We start from the raw sequence: 20,984 nt of genomic DNA, 5'->3' as shown, positions 1-20,984 counted from the left end.
TAATATTCTTGCCTTAAAAATACAAAACTGAGCCAGGTAGTGGTGGTGCACACCTTTAATTCCAGCATTCAGGGAGGCAGAGGTAAGCGGATCTCTGTAAATTCAGGCCAACCTGGTCTACAAAGTGAGTCCAGGACAGCCAAGGCTACACAGAGACACCCTGTCTCAAAAACAAGAAAAAACAAACAAACAAAAAAAAAAAAAAACAAAAAACCACAACGCTGTTCTTCAATATTTTGTTGAAATCGAAATAATTTGAAAAAATCTTAGTTCAATGAAACTTTATGAGGACATGCACAAATAAATCTGCTATCTTTAAGAAAAGTAGCATTTGTCCTTTGAAATTCCTAGTAGTAAGCAGAGAAAATATAGTTTATGCTTTATTGGAAAGAAACTGATTTAAGAAATTAAAGAAATAATATCACAGCATTAATTTATCTGCATGTTTATAAATTTACTTTATTTTCATGACTTGTGTATTCAGCTCATCCTTGACAGACTTGTTTGTCAAACACAAAAAAATAGTGGTCTATTTAGGAACTTTCAAATTAATAATACTTTTGAAATATATTTTATGAATACAAATAGTTTCAACACAAACATGGAAAACTGTCAAATGGATAGACAAAATAAATTCTAAGCATTTCTCTGATTTATAAAAGTATGTCAATTTTTCATCTTCACTAAATGAGTACAACCTTTTTTAAAATATTTGCGAGTATCTGTGGGTATGTATAAATACCAACATACACACAACAAAGAAACATTTCATAGTGGCAAATTGTTAGTGCATTTCCAAAGTCTGTCATCCATAGACATCACATGCAAATGCTACTGGACTAGTACACCAGAACAAATAAGAAAGTATTAGCAGAACTCCCTGGCAAAAACGTTTTAAATAGAAATAATTAAACAGAAATTCACTTTTCATTTGAACAGCATAAAAAATAATCTCCTTTATGCCTTGAATCATATATACACACAGTATTATTTAAGCTCAGAAAATAGCTTCTTACTGTACACACATAACTATAGTATACACTTAGTAAATGCTAGCAGTGGAAGAAAATGTGCCATGAGAAAAATGTTAAAGGGATAGTCACAGGAAAAATATCTATCCATTAAACAAATGAAAAAGAAAAGTGAGCAAGGAATGGAATGCATAAGCAAGGAACTTGACTATAGAAAAGCAAGCAGAAGCTAACAGAAACCAATTAAGTTGGAACAATGTAACCAGTTATGATAGAGGAGAATGAGTCTTGAAAGTTACAGACAGAAAAGGTGAAAAAAATTCTCTTCTTCTTTTGTGGAGCTATATATAGAATTGTCAGTCATAGCCAAAACCAGTTGGAATGTGAGTTGGCTAAACTATAATACGGAACATGTGCAGACTTTGCTAAAACTACTTCACAGGGCTGCTCTGAACAAAAATAAAAGACATGAGTTATGAAAACATTCCACAAACTAAAAATGCTATACTCTCTGTACAAGAGTTTACACAATATTGAGATTGAATCTTTCAATTCTAGAAAACTATAAACAATGCTCTCTTCAGATCACAAAGGATATGATCACCCTCTGCTCCTTTATCAGATTTTCAATGAATCAAAGGCTCCACAGTCACAGAGAGTAGCCTGCTGTTAGAAACAGAACAAGACTGATCAAATGGACAGGTATGTAGATAAGCACATGAGCAGTGTTTCCACTCCTGTTTTTTCCCACAACAATCTGGGAGAGAAAATTACTCAGGGTAAGGAATAAAGAGACCCTTCCCTGTTTCATTATAAACCTCACAACACTTTATTGACTGAATACCAATAGGGCTGAATTAACCTTATTTTTCCCTAACAACATGAAAAACTGAGAATGTAAAAAGAGCAATTAAGTCATTAAAATGTGCTGAAACACATACTTTTACTTCTATGTTGAAACCTGTATAAGAAGAAAAGTCTATGGAATGTTAGTCATGGGCATACACATTAATCTGCAAATGGAAAATTGAGGTTTTGTGAAACTAGCATCTTCCAGACAACCTCTCTAACACCACAGAGCAGAAACTGGACCCTGAGTCTCTTTTCATATCAAAGTCCTGGATGGCAATTCATGACACAGTTTCCGTACTACCAGCAAAGGATGTCAGATATATCAAAATTATAACAGCAAACAAATTAATTTTTGCTATTTTGTGTTGTAAGTTTTAATATCATTTAAGAAAATATTCTGGCACTAAATAATATTTCAATTAAACTTTCCTAAGTGTTCTAAATCTTTTCCTCCCCTAAGTGTTAAATAACCATACAAGAATAATTCAACATAATAGAAGCAAAAGAAATCACAAACAAATGTACTGACCAGTAAAGGCTGTTAATATCACAAAAAGAGAAAATCGGCCATTCAGTATAAGTAAATTAACAAAAGAACACAGTATGATCAATAAAACATCCATGTAAAAATAAAATTTAAATTTGATCAAGTCATTACCTAATAAAGTTGAAAAAATCAAGTAAACACAAGGATACAATCAGCAAAATTTAGACTGGATGTGGAAAATCATATGGAAAATTATTTTTGATGTATAAATTATTTTTAAAAGGGGGAACTGGAACATTCAGATTAAAAGGTATTTCGGAACATTAAGAAATATTAATCCAGGTAGCATTTATGTGACACGGAAATATAAAACATGAACTTTCATTGATATAAAAAAATTATTATAACAAATGATTTTCTAAAGGACCCAATGTAGTATGCAGATCTGTACTAAATATTTATGAATAAACAAATAGCTGGTACTCCTTCAAAAACAATATAAAAATGGAAGAGAATAAAGATAAATAAGATGACTCAGGGATTTATAATTCATAAAGACAAGTGCAAAGTATATATCCAATATTAAATAACTTAAATTACTTTATATTCAAATAAGAACATATACTTATTGGGGGTGACCCAATAAATTTGAAGAAAAAATAATCAAGAACATAGGGAGATGAAAAGAGAGTAGAAGCAATCTAACCAAACCACCTCCTTTGTAAGTAAGAATAAAAAAAATTAAGGCTCAGCTAGGTTAAGAGACTTGCTCACGGTCTGAGAACTGATGAGTTCCAGACTCAAGGTGAGAAGTTAGATCTCTGAATGTGTAGTCCACAGGTGCGCTCCTTGGCAAGGCAGCAAGAAACGACCTCCCTCGCACAAGCAAGGAAAAGCACTCTGTCCAGAAGATCCTCCAGCTTGAGTGTACCTAAAGCGAGCCACAAGGCAGAGACCAGGCAGAGTCTGTTCATACCAAAAACGGGGTGCCAGTCACCGCGATAAGGTCTGTTTCTTTCTGAGAAGCGTGGCTTCCCGTTGGGTGGGAGAATCCGAACTGGGTTTCTTCCTCATGCCCAAAGAAGTCAGATTCAGACTGCACATTCCAATCGGCTTTGGCTGGGGTCAGTAGTTCTGAGACACTGTTGTCACACAGGGTGCTGGAGGGAGTCAGAGCTTCTGTGTCCACGGTTAGCTTATTGCTGGGCGTCAGAGCCTGGGGCTCCAGGCTCGAGTTTTTCAGAGCCAAGGAGCCAAAGAGCCCCACGTTCCCAGGGGAGACATCGTCCACGTCTAAGGGGCTCTGCTGGTATCCGGCGGCCACCGAGGTCCCGAAGAAGAGAGAGGTATCCAGACTCTGGGGAAGGTCACTGGGGGCTCCCCTCAAGGCCCGAGGGTCCACCGCTTGCCCTAAGGAATGGCTGCTGCCACCACCGCTGCTGCTGCTACTGCTGCTGCTGCTGCTGCTGCTGCTGCTGCTGCCGCCGCTGCTGCTACAACAACTACCACTACAACAACTGCTGCTACTGCTGCTGCTGCTGTTGTTGTTATCGTCCGCAGCGAGGCTTCCTGCCAGGGTGGAGTTGACAGAGGCCACATCAATGGTCAGGATTCCAGAGCTGACCAAGGCCGTGTCCAGCACCGCAGCAGAAGCGTGGCCAGGCACATCCGAGAAGAGAGACACTAGCTCCGCGCTGCCACAGAGGTCACTCTGCCCCTGGCTGCTGAGCTCACTGCTGGGTGTGAGAGAGTTCGCAGCCTCGAGCTGGGCCAAGAGGTCCTGGCTGAGGTTGTGCCTTTTGGCCATGTGGGTCTTCATGCTGTGCTTGGACGTGAAGAGTTTGTTACAGGCGGAGACCGGGCACCGGCTCTTCCAAGCGCCCACGTCCTGCAAGTGCTTCTTGGAGTGGATGTAGAGGCTGCTCCGAGCGGAGAACCTGGCACAGCAGCCTTCCACGGGGCACACGAAGGGCTTGGTGCCCAGGTGGGTGATGCTGTGGCCTTTCAGGTGCTCGGCCCGGGTGAAGGACTTGCCACAGCCCTCCACGGGGCAGGTGAACCTGCGGTCGTCCTCGTGCTTCCTCTTGTGCCTTAAGAGCTTGGACATGCTGGTGAAGTTCCAGCCACAGCCATCAAAGTCGCAAAGGAAGGGTCTCTCCCCGGTGTGGCTGCGCAGGTGAATCTTGAGCCTGCAAGCCTTGTCATACTGCTTGCTGCAGCCAGGGAAAGAGCAGGCAAAAAGTTCCTGTTCCCTGAAGTGGGCGCGGTTATGAGAAAAGAGGGCACTCACAGTAATGAACGTCTTCTTGCAGCCAGAAAACGCACACTGGTAAGGCCTCTCGGGCTCAAAGTGGCTGCGCTGGTGGGTGCTGAGCTTGGCCTGCGTGGGGAAGCTCTCCTCACACACCTCGCACTTGAAGGAGTTCTCCTGCTCGTGCCCCTTCATGTGCGCTTTGAGGTTGTACACGGTGGTGAAGCTCTTGCCACAGCCCTCCACCGGGCAGCCAAAGGGCCGCAGTTTGTCGTGCGACTGCAGGTGTCTCTTGAGCTTGTAAGACGTGGTGAAGGTCCAGCCGCAGCCGCTCAGGGGGCACTTGAAGGGCCGCTGGCCCTGGCTGCTGCTGTGCGTCAGCAGGTGCACCTTCAGCTGGTGCTTCTTGGGGAAGGTTTGGCCGCACTGCGCCTCCGGGCACAGGTACAGCACCACGCCCGGGCCCGGGACCAGAGGCGCGCGGGGGCTCTGGGCGGCGGCGGCCAGGGCCTCGGCCTCCTCCTCCTCCTCCGGAGGCGCCGGGCCCGGCACGGGTTCCGCCGGCTCCGCCAGCAGGAGGTCCGGTGGCAGCTCGGGGCAGTCGCCCAGCTGCGCCGCGGCGACGGGCGGAAACCCGGCCTGCTGAGGGGCGATCAGTGCCCCTGGCCGCGGCGGCCTCGGGGGTGGCGGCGGCTGCGGCGGCGGCTGGGGGAAAGGCGCGACCCCCGGTTCCCAGGCAGGCGGCGGGGGCGTGGTCAGGGTGAGGACGCCGTTCTCAAAGCGCAGCAGCAAGTCCTGGTTGTGGATAGTGATGGTGCCCGCGAAGGCCGCCGCCGCCGCCGCCGCCGCTGCCGCTGCCGCCGCCGCTGCTGCCTGGCCCGCGGCGGGGAGCGGAGCCGGAGCCGGGACCGCAGACAGGCAGCGGGGGCCCAGCGCTGCCAGTCGGCCCGCTGGGTTCGCGCTGCTCTCGCGCCGCTCGGGCCCCGGGCCTGCCTCGGCCTCCTCCCTCCACCCGGGCCCTCCGGCCTGCTCGGTGCCCACTGTTTCTATGTCGCCACCCACCGGGTCAAGCAGCAACAGGAAGAAGTCTTCGCCGCCTCCGCCGCCACCGCCGCCGCCGCCGCGGCTGTGGACGCCCTGGTGATCCGGCCTCGGCGCCAACCGGTTCGAGCTGGGGATCGGGCCCAGGCCCCGTGAGGCCCTCTGGGCCTCTGCGCTCCGCGGCCCCGGCCCGCCATCTTGGGCCCCCCGGAGCAGTAGGAGGCGGCGCGTGGGGGCCTGACAAGCCAGAGAGTCCGGGGCTCGGTGGACCCCGCCGCCACCCGCGGGCCAGCAGCCGCCGCCGCCGCCGCCGCCGCCGCCGCCGCCGCCGCCCTGTGGTGTCCCGCGAGCCGGGAGCAGCCTCGGGATTTCCATCGCGGCGGCGTCGGTGAGGCTTGGCTGGAACCAGAGCCTAGGCGGAGGCGCGACCCCGCCCCCTGCCGCGGGCCCGAACACGTTCCTGAAAGGAAAAAAAAAGTGCAATGCGCAGAAACTGGCCCTATCAGATATTAAAACGTATTTAACGCCACCGTGATTTAAATATTCTGGTACCGTGTCTCCGGAACACAAGAGACAGCCCAGAGGCAGAGTCTGGTGCCAGCAAAGAACTTCCAAGGGTTCTGTTACAAAGTAGCCAAGGTCCTCCAAAGTAGGGCAAGAATGACAGCTCCTCCACAGGGCTGCTGAGGCACCCAGACACCTAGCCAAGGAAAACAACTCAAATCCCTACCTCACCCTGTGTATCAAATACAAGCAGCAAGGCAGCTGAGCCTGTTCCCTGGCACTTTTCAGGGACTTGCAAACTATTTACTCCTGGATGGAGGGCAAAACTTCTGACAGGATCAACTGTGTTGCCTACTACCTTAAAGCCACCCTTTCTGGTGCAGATGCCCCAGCGCTTGCTCTCTCTCTCTCTCTCTCTCTCTCTCTCTCTCTCTCTCTCTCTCTCTCTCTCTCTCTCTCTCTCTCTCTCTCTCTCACACACACACACACACACACACACACATTCGGGAGCTCCCAGTAACTTGTAATCCTTGGAATTGTGGCCAGGAGCCAGGTCCGGGTTAAAAGTTTTTCTCATACTTAGGGTTTTGTCGCCCTGGCACAGGAGTCAGAATAAGAAACGGGGCCAAAACAGATTGGCATCCTTTGACCTACAGGTGTGAAACCTGCCTGCTGAAGCAATTGATAATGAAATCTGGAAACTGCAGCCTGCTTCGCAGTTCTCTCTGAGTAATGCTTTAGGCTACACAGCCCTAAACAATGCAGCTTATAAGGAGCTATGCAGCTGAAACCATACCTGCTGCCGCACGGGGTATTGCTTCCCTGGGCTTGCTTCTTCGGAGATATGTGAGGTGCCAGACCCAGACTTACAAGCTGCATATAAGGGCCGCATAGTGTAAATCCTCGCCATTGTTGACTAGTCTTCCAGCACATGCATATAGCGTGATGAGGCTACCATGCAGTTACAGTAAGTGCACAGTGGGGGACCTTTTCAGGTCTGTTACTGGTATCGTGAGCATTTTTTGTATCCTTTATCGTGGAAGACACGTATAAAAGGCCTCAGGAGCATACCTACAAACAGACTTCGATGGCCGATCTGTAATGTATGCATATTAATTTATTCATCTTACATCTCAGTTGTTAGCCCTTCCCTTGTATCCTCCTATTCCTCCCTTCCTCCCTCTTCCCCCCTTCTACCCTCCCCTATGTCTGTGACTGAGGGAGACCTCCGCCCCCTATATATGCTCTTAGGATATTGAGACTCTTCTTGGTAACATGCTATCCTTCCTCTGAGTGCTGCCAGGCCTCCCCATCCAGGGGACGTGGTCAGAAAAGGGGCACCAGAGTTCGTGTGAGAGTCAGATTTCACTCTCCACTAACAGTGGAGAATATCCTGTTCATCGGCTAGGTCTGGGTAGGGGTTCGAAATTTACTGCCTATATTCTCCTTGACTGGTGCCTTAGTTTGAGGAGGACCCCAGGACCCAGATCCGCCTGTCATAAAGTTCTTCTTGTAGGTTTCCAGGACCCTCTGGATCCTTCTATTTCCTCATTCTTCCATGCTACTCTCACCTAAAGTCTCAATAGGATGTCCTCCTCTCTGACCCACTTTCCTGGTAAGTAAAGTTTGTCATGGGACATATCCCTTGGCCTAGTGTCTCGATATAAGTGAGTATATACCGTTTGTCTCTTCTTGCTTCTGGATGAACTCATTATGATAATTTCTAGTTCAATCCATTTGTCCACAAATTTCGGGAATTCCTTGTTTTTAATTGCTGAGTAGTATTCCATAGTGTAAATGTACCACAGTTTCTTAGTCCATTCTTCTACTGAGGGACACTTAGGCTGTTTCCATGGTCTGGCTATTATGAATAAAGCAGCTATGAACATGGTTGAGCATATGTCCCTGTTATGTGGTAGGGCATTTTCTGGGTATATTCCAAGGAGTGGGATAGCTGGGTCTTGAGGAAGCCCTGTTGCCATTTTTCTGAGAAAGCGCCAGATAGCTTTCCAAAGTGGTTGTACTGGTTTGGACTCCCACCAGCAATGAAGGAGTGTTCCTCTCTCTCTCCACATCCTTGCCAACATGTGGTGTCACTTGAGTTTTTAATCTTAGCCATTCTGATGGGTGTAAGATGGAATCTCAGAGTTGTTTTGATTTGCATTTCTCTGATGACTAATGAGGATGAGCATTTCTTTAAGTGTTTCTCAGCCATTTGATATTCCTCTGTTGAGAATTCTCTGTTAAGTTCTGAGCCCCATTTCTCAATTGGATTGTTTGGTTTTGTGGTGTCTAATTTCTTGAGTTCTTTATATATTTTGGATATTAGACCTTTGTCAGATGTAGGGTTAGTGAAGATCTTTTCCCAGTCTGTAGGCTGTCGCTTTGTTCTGCTGACAGTGTCTCCTGCCTTACAGAAGTTTCTCGGCCTCATGAGGTCTCATTTAGTAATTGTTGATGTTAAGGCATTTAAAGAAAATAAAGATACCTGTATTAAGAAATAGTTTCTGGTGAGTGAAGACTTTCATGGGACATATCCCTTGGGCTAGTGTTCAGATATAAGTGAGTGTATACCATTTGACTCTTTCTGCTTCTGGGTTAACTCACTCATTATGATCATTTCTAGTTCACAGGGGGAGGAGGTCCCCCTCAGTCACAGTCATAGGGGAGGGGAGTAAGGGGAAAATGGGAGGGAGGGAGGAATGGGAGGATACAAGGAATGGGATAACAATTGAGTTGTAATATGAGTAAATTAATAAAATATATTTTTTAAAAAAAGAAATATTTTCTGGGCTGAAAGTGGGATCCAGAGAGGGGAAATAGAGCTCTTGAGGAAGGCTGGGAAGATGACCCTAAAACCCATGGGACCCAAAAGCAGAAAGGAGAGACTACTGGGGAGAAAGGGTGTAGGGCTGGAGTGCGGAGGGGGGGATAAGGAGGAGGTCAGGATAAGAGGAGTCAGGAGAAACGACAGAAACAAGTTATGTGTGAGAGAGCCATCATCGGATCTAAGACATTGTGTGCTCATTCAAAAGGTAAACACAAACAGAAAATAGAAACCATTTCTGGGGCCAGGGCTACTCGCTCTGGGGTGTCCCACTTGTCATGGACCCACAGTCCCTAGGAGATTGGATCCCTAGGGGTTAATCCCTGGGAGAAAGGAAGCCAGAACTGAGGACAGAGGGGACAAGAAATGTCCACCACTTAGCCTCTGCATGATCTTATAAGATCTAAATTCTTTTGCCTCTCACAGTCAGCTCTTTGTCTACATGAAGTTTGTGTAGATTAGCGAACCAAGTTGGCTTACAGTAGGCTGTGCAGCCCAAGTCAAGTACCTTCCTATGTGTGGGCTGGTGGTCTCTGTGCTCTCTATTGCCTGCCGTGATGTTTCATGTATCCTTTTGAACTGCAGGACTACCAACCCATACAGCCCTCACTGTCGCACGTGCTACAGAACGATAGTGCCAAGCATGATACTTGATAAATGTGACGGACGTGATATCAAAGGCGTCTTGGCCCTTTGGGGCTCCTTTCAATCCTGCTTAAGCCAGTCGTTCATCCTAAGGTGCTACAAACAGAGGCTCCGTTGTAACTCTCGTTAGGATTGTGGATTGTGACACTGTGACGACCCAGCTTTCCAGGACTGAATGACTGATTTATGTTTCATGCCTGACTCTCCTCTTCATAAGATCTCTTGTATTTAGAACATCTCTACGTATGAAACTCTAAAAAAAAACTGTTTGAAGGTGGTCTTTATTTTTACCCTCGGAAGATGTCCTACATATATTATACACCATGTGTCTTGAAGATATCCACCCTCACTGCCTCCTGCCACACCCCAGGGAGCCCCTGCCACAGACACAAACATCCCCTCCCACCTTCATGTCTGCTTCTGTTTTTCTTTTTTAATGTAACACACTAATACTTTTAGCACCGCCCAGAGGCACGTGAGCATGGCACCAGCCACCTCAGCAGCCTAGGCATTCTAGCATAGGCCACGTGCCCAGAGGAAAAGGACTCCACTTCCCCCAACATCCATCAAGTACCAATAATTTCTCTGCAACAAGATGGGCCTCTTGAGCCTCTTCCCCCAGTCCATCCTGGAAGAGTGGCCGCCTTCATCTCCGCTAGGTCTTGCAGTAGCTGTGAGTTCATGAGTGGGATGACCAAGTGTCCTTTGAAGAAGACGCCATATCACGGCACTCCTCCCCATCCACCACTTCTTACGTCCTGCCTGCCTTCTCTTCTGGCATATTCCCTGAGCCTTAGGGGATTGACAGCAATGACTCCTTCAGGGCTGGCATCCCAATGGCCATTTGCTCTCAGCAGTTTGACAAGAATGAGTCTGCCTTTGCCATTGGCCACCTCCGCCCACAGCAAAAAGCTGCTCCTTTGGCCAAGGATGAGAAGGGCAGAAATCCGTGGGTGTGTATACAGCATTGTGGGCACAGCTGCGCTGCCTTGAAAAATGAAGTTTTGAGGTTTGACTGGCTCTAACATGGACCACCTGGTGCTGTGTCAGTTGAGAGTTACTGAGACCCCGTGGCCTTGAAGCCCACAGAGTCTGTCCTGCTCTGGCATGTGGAAGGGGGGAGGTTGCAAATCTGTTCCTGGGGGTTGTTCCACAGGACTCTGTGTCCCACCAGGACAGCTTCATGTCTGGCAGGTCTAGTGCATATGAAGAGCAGCATTTTCCTTACAGTTACTCCTGCTCTCACACAGGAAGCTTCAGTGGGGCAAGTGGTCCCGATTCAAGACGTTTCACAGATAACGCTCTGATTCTCAGCACTCCAGCTTGCTTTCCTACAGATCTCCAGCTCCTGGGTGCATAAGTGCTCCCTCTTTGAGGTTCGTAGTCTTTTCAGGAAAAAAAAACCATATATCTTTATGTTCTATACTTCATGTGTCACTACAATAGGGGCAACTGTATTGAATGGTCGTACCCTTGTGAAGGTTGAGAACCACTGCGCTAAGTCACTCAATAAGGAGAGCACAGGATTAAGGAGGAGGGGCTGGTGCAGAGTCCAGTGACTAATGACAGCTACTGGCTAGGCCTCCACTGCACACTCGGCCTTCTTTCTTGTAAAACCCAGGGCCACCTCCCCAGGTGATGCCTGCCTAAGAATAAGGAGGAACTTTCTCAACTGACAGTTCTTCCGTGGAGATGACTCTAGCTTGTGCCACCTGGTCCTAAAGCTAACCCTGCCCCACGCCACCAGAATTGACCCCTTGCCAAATCCATACACAAACCCACCACTGGTCAGACCTTCTCTTTATTGTCCATCCTTCAAGATCACACAACATCACCATCAGGAAAGAAAGCACTCCAACTAAGTCCCACAGTCTTTAAACCTCCAAACACTTAAAGTTGCAAAGTCCTTCTAAAATAATCAAAATCTCTCTGAAAATCCATTCTCTTTATTTTTTAATATATTTTATTCATTTATTCGTATTACAGCCCAATTGTTATCCCATCCCTTCTATCCTCCCATTCCATCTCTCCCTCCCGTTTCCCTCCTATTCCCCTCCCCTATGACTGTGACTCGGGGGACCTCTTCCCCCTATGTATGCTCATAGGGTATCAAGTCTCTTCTTGGTAGCCTGCTATCCTTCCTCTAAGTGACACCAGGTCTCCCCATCCAGAGGACTTGGTCAAATATGGGGCACAGGAGGTCGTGTGAAAGTCAGACCCCACTCTCCACTCAACTGTGAAGAACATCCTGTCCATTGGCTAGATCTGAGTAGGGGTTTGGAGTTTACTGCACGTATTGTCCTTGGCTGGTGCCATAGTTTGTTAAATCCATTCTCTTTAAAAGTTCCAAGTCTGTGATCACCTGTAAAGTCACAATAAGAGTTAAAGGCGTTCTATTTCCAAGACAGAGGGACCAGGGCAGGGCCACCTTCTGCCTAAAGCAAGACCAAATGCCAACAAGTATAAAGCTCAGTGTCAGACTGTGAGGATTCTGTTGGGGGAATCTTCATGGCTAGCTCCGGGCTTGCTACAGGACACCCAGGTTGTCTTAAAGGCCCTAGCCAGCTCCATGCTTGTTGCTGTCCTTGTCAGGCACCATGTGGCACCGGGATCCCTCAAACGCCAAAGCCTCCTTCTTCAACTGGGCTGTGCTCCCACCAAGAGCATCTCCTGAGACCTCTTCATGGTGCTGAGCCTCATCTCTCTGCATGACCCCTTCAATCCTCCGAATTCATGCCTAGGCCTCCAACACCTGTACCCTCTGGGAGACTGTTACATATCAGCAAGGCTGGCTGCCAGCGTGAGGTAGAGCCTTGCCCCTGTCTGGAAAACAGTTTCTGAATATTGACATGACAAAAGGCTTCCCTGGAAGATTTCACCTCACTGATGCTAGTCTCTTCTTGATCACTGCTGATCCCTCAGACTCAGCTTTCCAGAACAATGGACTTTCGCCCCAATTATATATTTACTCAATTTACATCCTGATGCATGTTTCCCTCCCTCGTCTCCTCTCAGTTCCACCCAACACCTCACCCATTCACCCTCCTTTTCTCCTCAGAGAAGGGGAGGTCCCCCCATGGGTACCAACACAGGGTGGCCCATGGAGTCCCAGCAAGACTAACTGCATCCTCCCCCATGGTGTCCTTCAGTGTTAGGCTGGTGGCCTGTTTTCCACTTCCAGCAACAGGTCAATCTAGGCACTGCTTGCTTTAAGTAGAGAACAGATGTACCTTGAGGTCAAAGGTCCTGTTTCTCCCAGGAACAACTAGAGTGCTTTAGTGAGAGGCCCATGATGCAGGCAAGGCTCGTGACCTCACCTGGGATGTGGAAATGATTTAGGTCTTTTATAATGAGATTGCTGGTACCAGAGGACAGTGGAGACTCGGGAACTCCGCAAACCTGTGAAGACACCAAAGTTCTGTACCCCTTTGTGCTGTGCTAAGCACGGCAGAGGAAGCAGGCAGAAGCCTGAAACCAGCCAGGAGGGAGATCCTGTGAGACTGGGCCCTGCAGGAGCTTCACTGGCATTCAGCGCTGACTTAGCCACAGCATTAACTGAGCAGGCATCAGGAGCTGTTAAGGTAGTTCCTCCATCCCTGCCAGGACTGCCTTTACTGGCTATCAGGCTTCAGGCATCCAGCCAGGACTCTTCCCCAGAATAAATGGAGTCTCTGAAGGTCACAGTGAAGGAATAGCTTGAGCAGAAGAGAGCAAGCCGGCCAACATTTCGTTACAAACCTTAGGCAGTGGAGAAAGGCCTGTAGAGAAATGTGTCCATCTAGCTGAGGCTAGGGGTGCCAAGAGACTTAATCTACAGGCAGTGGAACAGTACCTCATTTGCATAAAGTAGCATGGGGTCCTATCACAAGAAGGAAGACACAGGACTTAATTATCCTATGGTTGGGGAAAGACCTTCTAGGTATGACTAAAGGTCATTTTATGAAGGCTAGGATCTCCTTAGTATAGGGTTGGGTACTTAGAGAAACGCCAGGTGCTTGTTGTCCAGGTTCTATCTAGAAAGGGTGGGGTGTGTAAATTTCCCTGAGGGCTAGGTAACCCTTTGTAACTTACAAGACCCGGGGTTCCCCAGAGAAACCCACTGAGAAAGAGAGTGGCATCGGTTGTAATAGACCAAGTTCAGTTGTCTATCCAGATACTCGACTTTGACCTTTGCAGCAGAGCCCCACATCCCACTGAGGACAGACAGGGCAGCCTAGCTAGGGGGAAAGGGATCCAAAGGTAGGTAGCAAAGGCAGAGACAGCCCCAGCTCCAATTGTTAGGGGACCCACATGATGAGCAAGCTGAGCATCTACTACATGTGGGTAGGGTGCCTAGGTCCACAGACCTCTTAGCTGAAAATTGTAAGAGCCCAGAGAGACTCTTTAGGGAACATTCCAACTTCCCTCAAGAATTTCCTGAGCCAAGCCATCCTTGTCTGCATCGATCTCAGTGTTCTTATCTTCCAAGGTCCTTCATAACAGCCCCCTGACCTCTTAACACCCAATGGCTTCCCTAGCCCAAAGCTTCCAGACCCTCCATAATCTTTACAGATGTACAGAAATGGCAGGGTCAGGAATGTCAGAGCTACTCTATATGACCTTGGGATCAATTTCTGTCTTAGGTGGGGTTTACTAGAGCTGCGATAAAGGAACAGGACTAAAGGCAACTTGTGGAGCAAAGGGTTTATCTGGCTTTATCCCACTGGACCGTCAATGGGAGTCAGGGCCGGAACACAAGCAGGCAAGAAACTCTGCCGCAGGATTGGATGCACAGGCCATGGAGGGGCGCTATTCCCGGGCTTATGCCGTCATCTCTGTTCTGCCTGCTTCCTTTTAGAACCCAGGACCACCAGCCCGGGCTTGGTACCACCCACAATGGTCTAAGTTCCCCCTCATCAAGCACTAACTAAGAAAATGTCCTCTGGGCTTGCTTCCAGCAGGATCTTACAGAGCCATTTCCTCAGTTGAGGTTTTCCCCGGCGAGATGATTCAATCTTGTGTCAAGTTCACACAAACCTACAAAGGACAGAGGTGTTCAACTGTTGGAGGTGGTGTGTAGCTGAAGGGCAAGGCTTGAGGTCTCATCAGACCCATGCCTTTCACAGTGTGCTCTCTGCTTCCTGCTTATGGGTTGAGACCACAGCTCTCAGCTGGTCTTGCTGTTGCCCTTTTGCCCCACTATCAGGAAATGCAAGTGTAGGCGATACTTCTTAAATGTCTGTAGTGGATTTCTTATACCTCTACCTCCCTTCCAATCCCCCAAACCTTGGCAACAAAATAAGGTTAGAGGGCAAAGTGGGTGTAGTTTTCCTCAGCTACTTCCAGCTTGTTAGGGTGATCACGTTCTTTGGGGCAATACCAATCTCAGTCGTCAGGATATCCAGCAATCCATCAAAGCAGAAACAGCAAACAGAAAATGTAGCAGCAGCAGGACAAACCAGCAGCCTTCCTACCTCTCCTCCTCCTCCTCCTCTCTCCTGGAAGAGTTCCTCAAATTTTCCTCTACCCCACCCTTACTCTTTCTCTCTCTGGGCTCTGGTATTTATACCTCGTCAGAGTCCTCAGAACTAGACTGACTGCAGCTGGAGAAGACCAAGCCCCTTCCAAAGCAGCATGAGGCAGTTATCAGCTGTGGACCAACTAAAGGCAGTCCCATATCCCACAATTGGGGTTAAAAGGGACACATTTTGACAAAGCATAACTGAGGGTTTAAAGAAACCAAAATTTCCACCACATCCAACCCTCTGGAACATTCAGCTGAAATAAACTCTGTCTTCTGTAAGTTTTCTTCGTGGCAGTACTTTAATGCAGCAATAGGAAGTAACAGATACCCACCCCTTAGGGGCACAAAGGAACTCTATATTTAGATTTGAAAAATGCTCTTTTTAGGGATGAGATAAGATGGGTTGGGGGAAGACCAAACTTCTGTGGATTGAGGGCCAGAACAGGAAGTGTTTAGGCAAAATTGAAGTCCAAGAAATAAATGATGAAAAGGAAGAGATGCCCCAAGACAGAGAGGAACCAATTCCTCTGGCTGATGCAAAGGCTCACCCATCCATTAGATGTACCCTTCCCTGACCCTACTCAGATGACACAGGATGATGCAAAAGACCCTTGAAGCCTCACTTTAGTTCCGACCTTCTGTCTCTTCGGGCATCGGTTTCTCCCTTCTTTTCCTCTTTACACAGTTCCACCAGAGAACATGGAGCGATATCACTTTTCTAAGAAGGGAGGAAAACAGAGGATCAAACCACATGATCCCAGACAGCTGCTTTTCTACCTGCCACACAAAGCTATTAAGGCTGTAAAATTGGCTTAATTCCTAATACTTGGTCTTACGTTCCAGCCAACACAGAGGGCACAGCTCTGCCTGGTCGTGGTGTGCAACGAGGTTGGCAGGGACAACATGATGCCAAGATACAGTTCTCCTTCATGTTCTCTCTTTGCTCCCAGAGCAACAGCCCCAGCTGTAGGCAGTGAGCACACCTCCCCATTCCTGTCTGTTCCTTCATTCCCTTCCCAGTAACAAGCTGTGCCTAGGAGATGAAGTGAGGTCAAAAGAAGAGCTGCATGACATCCCTTGGCAACCACAGTTACAATCTGTGTGGGAAGGCATATGGACACATCTTTCTTGAGCTGAGACCACAAAATTACTTCTTGTGTTTTGGATTTCTTATTTTGGCCTAAATGACTTTGGCTACCCAGGTACCATCTACTCCTATATCCATGCTAACATAATTCAAGGGTCATGTGGAAGGAAAGGGTGTGACGACGGTACACTTTATTCTTTCAGATGTGTGAATCCCACAGCAACTTGGGTCACCGTCCTGGGGGAGTAGGCTTGTTTCATCGTTGAGCTAAGCTCATCATAATCAAAAGGTAACCACATAGTCTTTTACCAACATGGTAAGGGAAATCAGCAAGATGATGGAGCTCCCTGTCTTGGCTGGATTGTGGTTGGAGATGTCACATGGAGGGAGACAGTCACATGCAATGGCACCAGAATGGTTAGTGACATCATGAAGATAGCAGAGGTCACGTGACTTCGGTGCAGTCTCAGTTCAAGCAATGGATCGGCAGGAACCAAAAGAGTGCTGCCTATAAAACTTCCCCCGGTGCTGACGATCCCGCAGGGGCTTACCAACCCCTCTTCCTGTCCTACTAAGGAAGGTACACAAGACCTCCGTGGTGGCTTCTTGTGTCGTCACTTGCTTTTAGTTTTACATCTTTCTTTTAGTATTGGTTCGCTGTTTCACAAGATATGGTTACAGGTTTCTAGAGAGTTTTTCTAGCCATCTGTCAAATGCTGCTGACACTTTGGAACCGCTTAACTTGGAGAGCTCCTGTGAATTTGTAGTAACGCACGGAAAACGAGGGAAGGCCCATCCCAAACAGGACCCAAAGGGCAGAGTCCCAGGTACTTGACAAGCTGGAGGTCAAGTGACATCATCCTACTTGGGGTACAGGCTGGGTGCAGGCTATGCTGGCTCTTAACGCCTGCTCTTTCTCCCTGGCATCTCCAAGTCTGTTTTTCTCTAAAGGAGAAAGAGTATTCTTTTTCTTCTTGGACTCTTTTGATTGTGTTGCATGCTTACTTTTCCTCTCTTTCTTTCTTTCTTTTCTGCCCCACTAAGCCCTGGATACTCCTGATGTCCTTTTTACTTTCCGGATACAGATCCAAGCTGAGGAAACCAAGAGGCTGAGGCCACCGCCTTCCAGTTCTCTCAGGTTGAATCTTTTGCGTTCTATATCCTGTGGATGACATGAACTTAATCCCAGGCTTTATCACTGAAAGGAGCCTTTCCTTTAAGCGCTGGTTCCTGCTCCGGCCTGGTACGGTGCCACTCTGGCAGTGACGAGCCCTAAGTGTGAAAGTGCAACCAAAGGTAGCTCTTTAGGCCCACTCCTGGGTTTCGGCTTCTTCTAGATAGCCAATGACCAGATCTCCGTCGTTTGGATCAAATAGACACAGAGCCAGGTTTTGTGGAGCTACGTGCCTCTAAACTACATTTTCTGAAGGAGCGGCTCACATCTGTGCGGTAATGAGAATTTAGAAGTTGCCCCTGCGGCACGGTCCTGGATAGACCCACAGCCAGAGTGTCCCACACCTGGTTACCGCTGACCTGGATCATGAAGGCAGCACGAAGGTGCCATTGCCGTTCTTTGTCCCACTCTCTACTAATCCACCTGACTCTCGCGGAGGACACGTCGGTAATTCCTAGGTCTGGTAGCTCCTGGCGATTCAAGTGTCCATTTCTCCCCAGCCCCGTGGAGGGTACTGATAAGCAGAAGAGATACTTCTCTGTTTCTTTCTAGGAACCAGTTGCGTTTATTGACAACCTGGCAACTTCTAGACTGCAGGAACCAACCAAGACCACAGACTGTATCCACTTCTAAGGGTGAAAAATGTTCCAGCCAATGACCTGTCTCTGGTAATCTAACCTCCAGTTGTCCTTGGATGTTTCTGTGGACACGGGATTTCCCAGTACTCCTCTTTCCTTCATAATGACACACCCCAAATAGTACAGTCTCACTAAACTCCTCATCTTCTCATGAACGAGGAATAATTTCCAAAGATGAACGCCTCTGCTCTGTTCTGCCTTTAGACAGCTCCTCTGTGACTCGTCTCTCTAGAACCAGAAAACAGAGCAGTGACTGAGGGTCTCAGCCTTACCTGGGAAATTTCCCCACTGTGTGCCAGTGGGGTCAGGATGGTAAGGCTCGCACAGGTGTTTGCTCACTGGGGAAGTTCGCAGGAGCTGAGCTCCAGCCTTTCAAGCCTATGAACAGTTTCCCCCATCTTCCTGTCTGGAGAATATATTTTAGCTTATCAGAATGGGACATGCCACTTTAGGAAACTAGGTCTTCATTAATGAGACCTGGGGAAACTCACAGCTCTCTAATCAAAGCATTTCTGACTCTATGCCCACCCACTAGGCAGCTGCCTGTTGTTTTAAATAACGGCCTCACCCCCTCCACCTACATGGTCCTAGGGCCCCTGTCAAAGGTCAGGAATCCTCATTTGGTCTGGGACCCCACTTGGTCATTTCAGTCACCTGTTCTGTGTGAAGCGGTCTGTGTGCTCTTGGTCAGATCAGAGGCAAATGTTTGGCATACCAGCCGGCCAGCCTGTCAGTAGAAAAGCACTGACCTGCAGCTGCCTTGAGTGTATCTGGAACTATACATGTTCAAATCATGTGTCTCCGCCACGCAGCTACAAGGTCTCCATTCCAAAATAAGTCTACTAAAAGACCATCTTTCCTCAGCTTCTCAAATTTTCTAAGGCAGTACAGACCAGGATGGGCACCTCGATTCTCAGCCCTCCCCCTCTGCTGGGAATGCTGGCCTTGCTCTGCACTGCAGGTGGCAATACAGAAGCCCTTTCCCAACATCTCACAACATAAGGAGACCTTGAATAAGGAGGATGTGCTAGGAAAGGAATAAAAAGCAAGTGTGACCCTGGAGGGGGAGACCTGGTGGCACTCAGAGGAAGGACAGCAGGTTACCAAGAAGAGACTTGATACCCTATGAGCATTTACAGGGGGAGGTGATCCCCCTCAGGAACAGTCATAGGGGAGGGGAATAAGGGGAAAATGGGAGGGAGGGAAGAATGGGAGGATGCAAGGGATGGGATAACCATTGAGATGTAACAAGAATAAATTAATAAATTTATTAAAGGGAAAATTATTAAATTTTAATAATTTAATATTATTATTAATAAAGGGAAAAAAACAAGTGTGAACTGAATGGCTGGGACCTTTTGGTAGTGGGCTGATCTGTGCAGTCTGGGCATTGGGCATGTCCAGGGTTCTCCACATTAGCTGCTCACTGCCCTTTCACTCACAGCAAGGGGAGCTCACTCCAGAGTTTCACTTAAAGAGCACATTCCGGATAAAGTCACAGTTCACAGTTGAGTCAAGCAGGCGCCTAGTCACGTGGAAAGCAGGGTGGTAAATATGAGCTGTTCCCGAGTGAAGCAAAGTGACGTTCACAGAAGGTGAACAAATATTTTGAAAAAAATACGGCTCAGAATATAAAAAAAAAATACTGCTTAGGATAAACAAATAGGCATAACAGAAGCTATCAGGAGTCTGATGTATTACACATTTTATAATTTTTAAGCTGTTTTGATTTATTCCCATTACGTTCTGATTGTTACCCTCTTCATCCTGTCCTCCCATCCCCAACCTTCCTCCTTCTTCCACCCTATTCCCCTCCCCTAGACCTCTGGCCAGGGGTCCCCTCCTCCCCAACCATCCGACCACAGCCTCTCAGTCAGGTCTCATTAGGATACAATCTCCCCTTCCTCTGTGGGCCTGCAAGGCCTCCTGGCCGCAGGAAATGATTAAATTGAGGGCACCAGGGTTCATGTCAGAGGCAGTCCCCACCTCCCTCCCACCCCCACCCTTCCCCGCAGCCATGGAGAATGAGCTGTCCATCACATCCATCTGAACAGCGGGTATAGGTTGTCCGCATTCATTGTCCTTGGTTGGTGCTTCAGTGTGTGCAGTCTCCCCTGGGTCCAGGTGTGGTGGATTTGATGGTCTCCTTGAGTAAAGGAGATTTCAATAAGAACACAGAGAAAAGTCGATACTTTAACTCTCTATTGCCGAGGCTGGTGGAGAATCTTGTCCAAGCGGAAACACAACTCTCACCTCCAAGGTGACAAGAGCTAGTTCTCCTGCGTCTGAATATGAGTGATCGTGACCTTTTAACACAAATTCAGGTTACTTCAAACTCCATGTCACGACGTGGCCAGGGGCCCATAAAGTTTTTCTAATACCAGAGCAAAGAGTAGTCATGGGTCAAGGCATTTTTTCAAATACATTGTTGGAGACATCAAGTGGATTACAACAACAAAGTGGGGAAATCTCCACTACAGGCCCGAGATCCTATCTGGTGACACTCTTTGCCCTCAGCTTGGTGCAAGGAACCTGTGAGTCACAAGGATGTGAGGTCAGGCAAAGAGCTGGGTGGGGAATGGTGACCCAGGGGGCTAAACATAGCCCGAGGTGAAGTCTGGTTGCACAGTGTATAGATGGATTTTGACGCAGCAACATGCCTGCCCTGGAAAGGGATCGTATCTAAAGGCTTTCTCCAGGTCTGTGTGATCTGGGTGGAATGCAGGCATCCCCTTAGAATACGCCTTTAATCCCAGACACTGTAGGTAAGTTTAGTTTGTAGAAGGAAGCATCCATGTTTGAAAGTGATGTCTAATTAAGGGGACAGAAAAAAAATGAGAAACCAGAGAAGGATATGACAGAATGAGTCAGAGATAGGATATGCTCTACTCACACAAGAGCAGCACAGGTAAGAGAGGCTTACGAGGGAGAGACAGAGACAAGGAGAACGGGGTGGGGGGGTGATATAGAGCAAGGAGCATGGCAGTTCTCCTGGGACAGTTTT

General features: G+C 47.9%; 1 protein-coding gene across 1 annotated transcript; it reads right to left on the bottom strand.

Annotated features, from left to right (window-relative positions):
* Positions 1-433: 433 nt before the first annotated feature.
* LOC311602420 (zinc finger X-linked protein ZXDB-like) lies at positions 434-6,062 on the bottom strand. Its single transcript, XM_084790440.1, has one exon. The coding sequence runs from the start codon at positions 5,975-5,977 to the stop codon at positions 3,281-3,283; it is 2,697 nt and encodes an 898-aa protein (XP_084646566.1). The 5' UTR covers positions 5,978-6,062; the 3' UTR covers positions 434-3,280.
* Positions 6,063-20,984: the final 14,922 nt, after the last annotated feature.

Source organism: Acomys minous, assembly GCF_964271855.1.
Source record: "Acomys minous genome assembly, chromosome: 7".
NCBI lineage: Eukaryota > Metazoa > Chordata > Mammalia > Rodentia > Muridae > Acomys > Acomys minous.
This window is presented reverse-complemented; position numbering and strand designations above follow the sequence as displayed.

Bases quoted from the DNA above. Each gene is read 5' to 3' on its own strand.
- LOC311602420 (XM_084790440.1), bottom strand. From the start codon at position 5,977: ATGGAAATCCCGAGGCTGCTCCCGGCTCGCGGGACACCACAGGGCGGC.